This window comes from Dendrobium catenatum, unplaced genomic scaffold, assembly GCF_001605985.2.
Source record: "Dendrobium catenatum unplaced genomic scaffold, ASM160598v2 fragScaff_scaffold_51, whole genome shotgun sequence".
Lineage (NCBI taxonomy): Eukaryota > Viridiplantae > Streptophyta > Magnoliopsida > Asparagales > Orchidaceae > Dendrobium > Dendrobium catenatum.
In genome coordinates this window covers 939,872-952,437 of record NW_021318513.1, presented here as the reverse complement: position 1 = coordinate 952,437, position 12,566 = coordinate 939,872, and the positions used below count along the sequence as shown (strand labels likewise).

The following is a 12,566-nucleotide window of genomic DNA, read 5'->3' as shown; positions in this document are numbered from 1 at the left end:
AAGTAGGGGTGATACCGAGTCAAGCTAGCTCGGACTCGACTCGGTAACAGTTTCGACGAGTCGAGCTTATCGAGCTCGAACAAAGGTTTCAAGCTTGAAGGCTATCGAGCTCGAGCTTGAATAGGCGTCAGATTCGACTCGTCGCTCGACAAAGGAGCTCAACGGGAATGAGGCGGACAAACAACATCGAAGCCAACGCAACGAAAGGATCCAACCTCCAATTTGGGAACCCGACGGAGAACGACGACGGACCCGACCTCGATGGGAAGCGACGATGACAGAACTTGACCCTCGATCGGGAATGCGACGACGGACGACATTCTAAGCTCGACGAAGTTGCTCGAAAGCGGAATGGAGGTCGAGCTCGAGCTCGATATCTGGTAGTTGAGCTCGACTCAAACTCTTTTTACACATCTTAATTCAAAGTCATTCATTTTATTTTTATAGCTAAATTAACTTGATTGTGAATCTTTAATTTTTTTTTTAAAATATTAAAAAAAAAAATTATTTTACAAGTTTTCTTCTGAGTCAAGAGAAAAATTTGAACTAAATTATAATATTGATATTAATAATTAATATATTAAAAATAAAATCAATCTCAGATTTAACTCATTTAAAATGTTTAACATTTTTTAAAATATATTAAATTATATTATATACTAAATTAGTATCAAATTATTCATCATCATCACATAAAAAAACATTAATTTTTCTTAGTTTATATATTATAAGAAATGGTCATTTAAGTCATTTGCCCCCCTCATACTCTTATCTTGCCCCCTTTTTGCCCTAATTGCTTGTAATAAAGCATTCACGCTCACAGCCGCTCTTCTTCGTGTGTCGTAGCCCGCAGGAAGTTCTTCTCCCGGTCTCTGTGCGGTGCCCGGACGTTAGCCTTCCCAAGGTCGTCCACAGTCGCAGTTTCCGTCGCCGGCGTCGTGTCTCTCTTCAGCTTCTCCGGTGAGTTTCAGATTTATTTTCCATTGATCTTGTCTCTTTTCCATTTTTCGCATACAAGCCCGCAGTTTCAGATTTTTTTTTTCGTTCTTTTAGGCAAGCAAAGACAGCGGCGGAACTACGTTAGCAACAGAGGGGGCATAGAACTTTATTTACTTACTCGTGCTTCGTTATTTCTTTTGGTTTTTCGAGCAGGACAGCGGTGCTTCTCAGCTAAAATTTCAGGTATATTCTACATTCCCATCACTGCTATGTTTTCTAAACGAATTCTAGCGGTAGAGTTTATTGGACAAATTTTAGTATTCCTGCTATTTTTTTCCTTGAGTAATTTTTTTTAATTATGCATGATTCTACTTTTTTTTTTGGCTTGGTAGACGTATGTGTTGAGGTTTAAACAATTTAAGCTCTGTACTGAACAATGTACTGCCTCAGTCACTATGTCGATGCTATCTAATCTTCATCTCTTCCAATCAATCTCTGTTTCTCCTATTGTTCAGTTGTTCTGCTCTCTCTACCTCGATCATGGGTGCCATAGAGGTGAAGGGATGGTTTGTTGGTCCATTCATGAGCAAGATCATCAACGGGTGCTCTGATTACCTGGAAAAGCAAGTCGGATGGCAGACGGGCATGAATAAGGAGCTGGAAAGCCTGCGAAAAAACCACCCCAAGATCCAAGCTGTCGTCTTTGCCGCTAACCAAGCACAAATTAGCGATCAGAACCACCCTATCAACAAATGGATATGGGAGCTGCGAGATGCTCTTGATGAGGTCAATGATGTGCTCGATGAGTTTGAGTACATGAAGCATAAACAACAGCTGACCAAAAACATGGAGGAAACAGAGGTGCGTTCTCTATCATCAGCTGCCTATTTGATACTGGTTGCAAATAAATATATTTATTTGATAATTTATTTCTCGCTAATTTTATCAGGAAAGAACGGCATTTTCCAACGTGAGCTTTCTGGTTGACGGTTTACGCATAGCTGGCGAACGTGCTCTCAAGATTGATCCCAGATTGAAGGGGCTGGAGGAGGTTGTGCAGAAACTACATAACGTTTCAGCTGGGTTTAGTAATTTTCTTCCTCTTCTAGATATCGCAAAGCAGGGGCAGCAGGAGCAGCAGCGTCAGTTGTCCGAAGCACGTGAAACGGGATGCCTGCCTACTACAAATGATCTCATCGGGCGGAGCAAGGATATGGAGTCTGTTAAGCAGTGGTTGAGGAAACCATCAAATAAGCCTCGGACAAGTAGGTTCAGAAACATTTCTCTTCTATCTATAGTGGGCCATGGTGGTATGGGGAAAACAACTCTCTTGCAGCATGTCTATGAAGATGAAATGACAAAGGAATTTGATCTTAAACTGTGGGTTTGCGTTTCCAACAACTTTGATGTGAAAAAAGTCATTGCAGATATGTTATCAACTCTTAAGAAGGAGAGGCCTCGTTTGGATGACACACTTGATGCACTTCAAAAGAGTCTCAAGAATAAGGTGAAGTCCAAAAGGTTCTTATTGGTCCTTGATGACGTTTGGGAAGAGGAGGAGAAACGGGATAAAAGTAAATGGGGGATTGTGCTCGCCCCTCTAGCTTACGGGGATTTTGGTAGTAAGATTCTGGTAACAACTCGGACGGACTCAGTTGCATTGATGTTTGAAGAAGTGATTCTAGAAAAGACTGAAGCATTGAGATTAGAAGGCTTAGAGGACGAAGAATGTTTGGAGCTCCTCAACACCCATGCATTTGCTGTAGACAATCTTGATGATAAGAGAAAATTAAAATTAATTACTGCAGAGATAGCTAAAAAGCTTTCAGGGTATCCATTAGCAGCAAAGGTCATAGGCGGTATTCTAATGTCTAAGTTGGATGAAGAGCATTGGAGAAGAGTTTTAGATTCTGTTCTTGAAATTATTAAATCGGGTGACAATATTATCATGCCCATCTTAAGATTGAGCTATGTACACCTCCCAGAATGTCTAAAAAGTTGCTTCACATTTTGTTCTATATTCCCACAAGATTATGAATTTGATAAAGATGCTTTAGTCCGACATTGGATTGCATTGGATTTTATTCAACAGTCTCATATTCAAGGAGAGATTATGGAGGATATCGGAGGAAGGTATTTTGATGTTTTGGTTAAAAAAAATTTCTTTGACAAGTTTGGACGATACTACAAGATGCATGATTTAATACATGAATTGGCACAATCAGTTTCTATACATGAATGTTTAAGAGTTGAAGATGGTACAAAGTTTCCTTCTATAATTCCTAAGACTCTTCGACACTTGTTTGTCAAAACTACATATCCAAACATCATAAAAAAGATTGGGCACTTTGAACATTTGCATTCTCTTTTCTTGTTCCATTATGCTTCTAATCAGGATCTTTTCAATGCACTTATTGAAATATTCAAAGCATGGAGAAGCCTACGCTTATTATACATATGGGCTCTAGAAGACTTGAAAATAATACCTGAGGAGATTGGAAATTTGATGCATCTTCGATATTTAAAGATTGAAGCTGATCATTTAACTATGCTGCCAAGATCTCTCAGTAATCTGTATCACTTGCAATACATAATCTATGATGGGTCAATATGGGTCAACCTATATAAAGGTGATGACTTTGTACCAAGTGACATTAATAATCTTTCTAATTTGCGGTATGTGGAATTGCCTAAGAATTATATTTCATCGATACGTGGGATTGGGAAGTTAAACTCACTTCAAGAACTGGATATGTTTGATCTTAGAGATGTGAGTGGTTATAGAATTGGGGAGCTGGAGAATATGAATGATCTTTGCAAATTAGGAATCAATTACCTTGAAAATGTGAAGAACGTTGAGGAGGCTTGTAGTGCCAAATTATGTGCCAAGAGGAGGCTCACAGATTTGACCTTATGTTGGTGTAACACTTATTCAACGGACAATATCGATTTTGATGATTCTGATGATTCTTATGATTTAGATGAGAATTATTATGATGTTTTACATGAATACGTTTTCGACAACCTTCAGTCACCAGAATGTCTAAGGAATCTGAGCATAAATAATTACATAGGTACAAGATCCCCAATATGGATGAACAATGTCAATCCGATCTCCAATCTAGAGAAAATCGAATTGACATTTTGCAGGGATTGGGAAACTCTACCTCCTTTCGGGAAACTTCGCTTTCTCAAATCTCTAAAACTTTGTTTCAATATGAAAGTAAAATGGCTCGAAAGTAAATTTAATGGGAATGAAAAATACGATGCCTTTCCATTGCTAGAGGTGTTACATATTAGCTACTTGGATGCATTAGAGGATTGGTTTGAGGCAGGAGTAGCTGCTGAAGATGGATGTTTGTTTCCTTGCTTAATTGAACTGAAGATAGATGACTGCCGGAAGTTGAAAGAGTTGCCCTCTTTTCCTTCTAAGCTGAAGAGCTTGCAGATACGATATACGGGGTGGAAGACTTTGAATTTTTGTAGCATTTCAAATTCTATTCCTCTTGAGACATTAGAGGTCCTTCATTGTCCAAATATTACATCTCTTCCTCTGGCTGATGAAATAGCAAGATTTGCAGCACCAAGAGACTTGAGAAATTATCCAGAAGCGGAGACCAGTAATAATTGCCATCTCATGCTCAGCTATCTTAGCATAAGTGATCCATCCGTGTTGCTAATGGAGCCATTTAGAAATATCGCCTCCTTAAAAACGCTGAGTATTGAGTATAATGATGAGGTGGTTTCATTTCCAAATGAGGCGGAGCAGTGGTTTCTGAAAGTTAGTTCTTCTCTTTATGAGCTGCGATTTTCAGATCTCGAATCCTTACGGTCTCTCCCTTCCTACTTGGAAAGCTTATCTTCACTTCAGAACCTATATATTGATGCTCCTAACCTTCGTGAATTGCCGAACCTTCCTCCCTCTTTGAAAAGACTAACACTTCGGAGTTGTCATCCAGAGTTAAAGGAGCGCTATCGTAAGGATGGAGGCTCCGATTGGCACAAGATTGCTCACATTCCTCATATCGATTAAGCAATCTTATATATGGAATGTGTAGAATGCAATATCAGCATTAACCAGTTTGTATAATTTGATGGACTTAATTTTATTTATGTATGACTTGATGGTCCCTTTATATATAAATATGTCTTTTTTTTATAAAATATTTCGTTAAATAGTTCTTTTTAATTTCTTTTTTATTTCTCCAAATGAAATATTTATTATTTAATTTTGATTTTATACTTTTGAGTTTGAAATTGCAACATCAGCTCTTTGAATTTTAATCTGCTAGATTGTTGTTCTTAGCTGCACAAGTTAATCCACTTTGAATTTATTGACTTAATTATTAAGCATAATTAAATTTATAGATTTTAATAAAAATTGGTGCAATCCATTAAGTATTATTTAAATTATTGAATAAAAAAATATAAATATTAATATAAAAAAGTTCAAATCTATCTATATATATATACAACTATTTATTTGATATTTTTCATTTTACATTTAGTTATTGATCTTCTAAGCCTCATTATCTTTTTAATTTTTATATTAATTAATGAAAATTAGAATTAAAAAAAAATTATTATTATGATTTAATGCTTATGAAAAAGTTATTGTATCATTTAATTTTAAAAATAGTAACTTAAATTAATTGATATTTTTATGATTTCATTTTAATTAATAGGTGTCTGTCGTTAATTAATACTTTAGTAATTGGTACTTAATTGAGATAATGATATATAATTAATCTAATTTGGATTAGTTTTTTTTTTTAATAAGGATTTGTATTTCATTACTTGAATAATCTATTAATAAATAATTACTTGAGATAGTAATGTATAATAAATATGATTAATTATGATTTGTTTAGTTTGTTTCGATTTGTTAATATATATTAATTTTGTTAATAATAATTATTATTAAAATCATATTTGAGCTAACAAATATTAAAGCCTGAGATAAGTATCCAAACAGTATTAAAATTGCTATATATACGTAAAAGACTACAGTGAATCAAGCCATCCTAAGATAATGACTTCTTCACTTCTATCACGTTGATGATCTCTCATAGCAGGAAGAATAATATAATAATAATAATAATAATAATAATGAGATTAAGGGCTGTTGGTGTTAGCCATGTACACGTGGACGGCTTAGATAGGATCTTAAAATGTACTTTCTTTATATGTACCTTCTTGATTCATGGCTCTATCGTATCAGCTCTATATATACCCACTCTATGTACAAAGAACGTTAATAATAGAATCCATTTATTTCTCTGTCTCTTCTCTATTCCTCCGCCTCTCATCTTGCTACGGCATTCTATCTATCTACATGATATCAGAGCTCCTCTTTTGATCCGCTTTAATGACCGGCTCTACGGTGCACTCTTCCGCTTATCAGGCAGCCACCACAGATGAGTTCTTCTCCCCTCAAATCCCATCATCTTTCAAATTCTTAATGAGCAATGTCAAACACGTCATTGCTCAACCTCTCACGGCAGACAACCACGCACTCTGGCGATTGCAAGTTCTAAAGCTTTTCCGTGCTAACGGATACGAAGGATTCTTGACCTGCACCTCAAAATGTCCATCCCAAGATTCTCCAATAGCCACTTCACAATCGCCCTACACCACATGGATCTTGACCGACCAAAACATCGTCGCTGCGCTATATTCAGTCGTATCACCGACAATCTTGCCGTACGTCCTATTGGCAGAGCATTGCGCTGAGATTTGGTCAATTCATGATCACCATCTCCAATCCTCTACCAGATCAAGAATTAGCCAATTGAAGAACGAATTACACTTTCTCTCCATGAAAGACAAAACAATGAGCCAATACCTTCTTGACGTCAAATCCAAAGTAGACGCTCTCTCCGCCGCAAGATCCCAGCTCGACGCCGAAGACGTCATTCACTACACTCTCAGCGGACTACCGAACACCTACAAAGCGTTCAAGACAGCGATTCGCACAAATCTGCGCCCAGTTACTCTCGATGAACTCTACACTCTTCTTTGCAGCGAAGAGTGAAATCTTGCCCACGAAATCGCAAAAGATCTTCAGCCTCTCCAAATCTCCGGGCATTCCACGACACTCACCGCTACTCGCGGACGTTGCCGCGGATGGAACAACCCCAACTTGGGACGTACAGACAACAGGTCATCCCATCAATCCACCTGTAGAGGCAAATCCACACGTCCTTCTAGCACTTGTCAAATCTGCGACTAATTCGGACACTCGGTGATCAAGTGCTGGCACCGTCACAACGATCAGTACAACACTGACCAACCACCAGCTCTCTTCACATCTCGCACCTCCGCACCATCATCTGAGTGGTTCTTGGATAGCAGCGCATCGTCACACCTGACATCCGACCTAACTCATCTACAACATCCTCAACCTTATCACGACAACGCTCAAGTAACTCTCGGTAACAGGAACCACATCCCCATCCACACCACGGGCAAAGGAATACTTCCTACACCCGCAGGTAGTATAAAACTCTCTCAATTAAATCTCGTACCAAACTTAGCTTTCAAATTATTATCCGTTCACAAATTGACTACGGATAACAATTGCGATATAATCTTTTCTCCCTCTGGTTATGCCATTAAGGATCGAAAGACCAAATGTCTTCTTCTCACGGGTCCGTGTATTAACGGTCTCTACCCGCTCCAACCCACCGGATCTTTGCAACTCAAGAATCAGCAACTCGCTCTACTGTCTATCCAGCATGTCCTGGAACTCTTGCACCACCGGCTGGCCGGGTCACCCGTCCAGCCACACCTTAGCTACCATTGCCCACACTCACCGTGACATCAAAACTTCGACCACACATCATTTCTGTAACACTTGCAAAATGGCCAAAAGCCATAGGCTACCCACCCACATCTCTCACTCTGTAACGAATTTACCTCTTTATCTTGTTCACTCTGATGTATGGGGCTCCTTTCAAACGGCTTCTACTAAAGGCTATATATATTAAGTCTCTTTTATCGATGACTTTTCTAAGTATACATGGGTGTATCCGCTAGTTCGCAAATCCGAAGTCTTCGATAAATTTCTTGAATTTCAACGTCTTGCAGAACGCCAATTTAAAAATAACATTCACATCCTCTGTACAGACAACGGTGCCGAATTTATCAATAACAAATTTAAAATTTTTGCACTCAGAACGGCATCATCCACCAATCGTCTTGCCCCCACACTCCGTCTCGGAATGACATCGCCGAACGCAAGCATTTCCATCTAATAGAGACCACACGAACCCTTCTTCTCATATATTAAGTAATATGTAGCTGAGAATAGCTCTTAGAGGCAGTATTCTTCAAAATTACGATGACTACCACCACTACCATTATTACTATTGCAATGCAACTGTCATTCAAAAATCCAAGCAATGAGAAAGCAAACAAGATGAAGAACAAGGGCTTAATAACTAGAAAATCTAAGGCAATTTGATGTTTAAATAATTATCCAGTATTAAACGATGATTTAATCATAATAATTTAGGCTTCATTTGGGACCGCTTTCTTATTGATTTTTTAAACAGCTTTTTAGTATAAAATCTTTTTGTTTAAGAAATTTTTATACTGAAAATTTTATTTAGAAAGCAATTAAAAAACCGTCCCAAATGAAGCATTAGTCTCATTATGAATAGCATTCAGCATTCAGCCATGAAGCTTCGAGATATTCAAGAAGTTTATCCTCTTGCTTTTGTTTGGATCTGATTTTTGTTTTTGTTCTGGAGTTTAGCTTTGGTTAGTTGAGAAACAACATAGCAAAAACGGATGGAATGAAATTCGGGGGATGCATCATTTCATTATTGAAGTTGAGTGAGAATCATTAATCAGTTAGGTTTAATATTATGCATTATGATTTACTCTACTTGTAATTTAGGGTTTCATAAAAGAATAATACATTATTGGTAACTTCCAATCTTTATTTGCACATGAAGGTTATGCTTCATTCATCAAAATCAATTGAAATTTGATTTTTAGTTATCTTTTATGTATGGTCTATATAAAGATGAAGGGTGGTTTTAGGGTATAGGAAACAGCTTTTTACATAATATATTGTTAATACTTTTGTGTAGCGTTGTAAATGTGTCAAACTGGCTTATGAACTGAATCAGGCTCAACTAGTTAACAAACTTGTCGAGCCTTCAAAGATCAAGGTGTAAGAGGAAATTATGTTTTTGGGGGGTTTTTTTTTTGTAAACAATAATTTGAGTAAGAGTATCGGGTGTGGGATGATCAGGATGCTATCTATGCAAAAATAATAGATTGCAAACTTTCCAAAAACTCATTGTAGCTTGTGACTAAAATTCAAAGTGTAATGCAAGAGCTAGTAATGAGTGTTATGCTTTACTTATTCTTAAATGGGTAAAGATTTAAACTTCTTTGTTACATGCTAAGGCTACTTTTATATTTTTACCTTACAAATTTTCGAGCTTTTGGAGGATAGATATTGGCATTTACACCTTTGCAACGGAGCATGCATGCTCTATGCTTTTATGCTTTATTTGTGGTGTAGCCGAAATTCAAATGGCAATGACTTTAACTTTTGTAATTTATAATTTTCTAAATAATGTTGATTAATGTTATGTTCTTTTTTTTTTTGTATCCAAATTATTTGGTCACATAAAACGGCGGAGCATATACGTGAAAATGTTGGAGTAGCTCTAATGGAAGATAAGATTAGAAAGAGTTGCTTCAAATGATTTGGTTACATAAAATGGCGGCCTCCTGCTAGCTATGTTAAGAAAGTAGAAGTATTAGATTTGACTGATGTTAAGAAAGGTAGAGGTAGACCTAAAAAGACTTAGCTAGAAAATATTAGAAATGACCTTTCTTTATTAGATTTAAAATGAGAATTTGACTCTTAATAAGACACAATGGAGAAAAAAGATTCATATAGCTCACCCCACGAGTGGGATAAAGGCTTGATGTTGTTGTTGTGTTCAACTATTTGTGATAGATACATTTAGAATTGCTTATGCGTTGTTTTTCAAATTGAGTTGAAAGACTTATTTTTTTTATTTTTTACTAAATATGTCATCTGTGTATGACTATTTTTGCCTTGTGGAATTCTTAGATAGCTTGCAGTGCACCGTACGTGTGCAATTTGCATCCAACTATTTCAGATTGATTAAGAATTGATTATTACTTGTTTTTCAAATTAAGGATTTATTTTTGATAATTTTTATACTTTATTTTTTAGACTACAATCATAATTTTTTATTTAGATATTATTTTTTTATTGCTTTCAAGAATTTTCATGAAAAGCAACTTTCAAAAATATTACTTTATGTACAACTATTTTACAACTACTGTACTACTTTATAAAAAAATGTAGCCAACCCAAATGGACTCTAAGTCAAAATATATGCTGGCAAAATTTGTAAAAAAAAAAAAAAAATGCTGCCAAAATTTGTAAACACTTCATTATAATTTGATTGAAATGGTTGAATGCAAAGCTAAAAAAAACAATTGCTACATGTTCTAAAGTAAAAATTGAAAACTTACTTTTAATGTCGCTTATGCTGAATTTGAGAATGATTATTTATAGATTGCAGTTAAAATTTACTAAAATCTTACATCTAAATGAGCCAAGTTCAAGCATTATAATTGGGCTCTAGATAATGAGTCAAGCTTGAGTAGAATTGATGTGGTTAGATCGTCGGAAGAATCGACCTACAAGAAAGATTTAATCCCAATCCAGGGAACAAGAGAAACACAAGCTTTAAAGCTTCATAAAAGGGATAATATTCATTCAATGCCTTTTCCTACTACAATACTTGCTTATATAAGCTAAATAGAACAATCTAGAAGATACTTGTAAGAAGCTCATAACAAACTAATTAATATATGCCTAAGGAGCAATTTAGTTAAGATGCTCTGCATCATTCTCCTCTTGCGTCAAAAAGGGCTCGACTCCGTCGAGGCGCGTTGTCGGGAGGGAGATATCAAACCTCCTGGATCGAAAATTTTGTTCTTAATATTTGTTGCATCTGCTTGTAATAAACTACCATTTCTGAATACTAAAATGTTAGATTGTGATTCTCCATTCATTACAGTTATAGGACCAAAAGAGTTCGGCCAATTTGTTTCTGATAATTTATTGTATGTCCGAATATCATAAAGGAACATGAATGGAACTGAAGTTGAGACTGGAGTTCTTTGTTTGATAAGCATGGAACTTGCTGCACAGTTTATGGTGAATTCCTCCAGGCTTGACACACCAATAACTTTATATTCCAATCATCGGTTCCCATTTTGATCACATCGCATTATATGACCATCGAGCTCTTTAACCATTTTAGACTGTTGATCCAAAGCAATAACTTCTATTGCCATTTGAATAAATAAACAGTCATACATCCGAAGACTGAAAATCAATACATGCCCTTTAAGCCGATCTGACAGCTCACTTCTCTGAGCAGAATATCCATGTTCAAAAGACTTATGGACCACAATTTCCAAACAAATCAGTCCTTAAAGAAAATGCATGGGGCATGATTTCATCAAAAATCATGTCCTTCTCTTTAGCTGGAGATCTTTCAAGTTTATGTCGTATGAATCAGCTCCCATACTGGTTAGCATTGAACACAACTACATGACCAATAATATCAAAAAGCTCATAACACTTGGTCTTCTTGTTCTTAAACTCCTCCAAAAATGAGGATGCAAAGCCATCATGGATGTTGTCACCACCATCTAAAAGCCAAGGACCCATGACACCGCCCACCAAGTTTCTCATGCCAGAAGGGAGATGCATATTGAGCTCACCATGCCTCAAAAGGCTACTAGATCCAAGGGGAGAAGCTGGGTGAACAGAGCTTGCCAATGGACTTCCCTGATACGACATACCAAGACCAAAAGGATTGCCAAAATAGCTAGACTTACCAAAAAATGGCATTCCAAACTATTTCTGTTGTTGATGCAATGCAACAAGATATGCTTTCTGGATACCAAGTGAATCTCCAAAGTATAGAAGGTTCTTTTCTTTTTACTTCAGCGATGAGATGTTGCATCCGAAACAAGGCAAGCCACGCCCCAGATTTATTTCAACGGGTTTTTAGGGATTTAGCAGAGATTTTATTCAAAGCATACGAGGTAAATTTAATGCTTGATTTGAGTTTACATTTGACTTTGATTTTCTTTTGAATTAAAGTAATATTAATAAATATTCATTAATATTAATATTACCATTAATCTGAAGCGATGATAGCATGTTAATTATTTCAAAATCGCTTCATTTTGCATAATTCCTCGATTCATGTGCATTTCATCTTGAAATATGTGTAATCACCTCGTTTAATGTGTTGAATTTGTTCAATATATAAATTATACAAATTGGTAGTGCTTTATGATATTGTTGATATCTCAGTAACAACGGCGTAGTCCATTTTGCGATCGGACGTCATTTCTTCCACTGTTTGAAAATCGGACCGGACCGGCCGACCGTTGAACCGGCCGGTTCAATTAATAATATATTTAAATATTTTATTTTTACATAAAATGTTAAATTAATTTAAATATCATATATTTTATTTAATAATATAATTTCAAAAAATTTATGACATTATAAATTAATTTAAATTAAATATAAATATTATAGC

At 36.1% G+C, this 12,566-nt stretch overlaps 1 protein-coding gene across 1 annotated transcript; it reads left to right on the top strand.

Annotated features, from left to right (window-relative positions):
- Window positions 1-795: 795 nt before the first annotated feature.
- On the top strand, window positions 796-5,097 carry LOC110101809 (putative disease resistance protein RGA3). The gene is made up of 4 exons (XM_020829871.2): window positions 796-960; window positions 1,054-1,182; window positions 1,455-1,800; window positions 1,889-5,097. Exons 3-4 carry the CDS (start codon window positions 1,480-1,482, stop codon window positions 4,970-4,972), a joined length of 3,405 nt encoding a protein of 1,134 aa, XP_020685530.1. The 5' UTR covers window positions 796-960; window positions 1,054-1,182; window positions 1,455-1,479; the 3' UTR covers window positions 4,973-5,097.
- The last annotated feature ends 7,469 nt before the right edge of the window (window positions 5,098-12,566 follow it).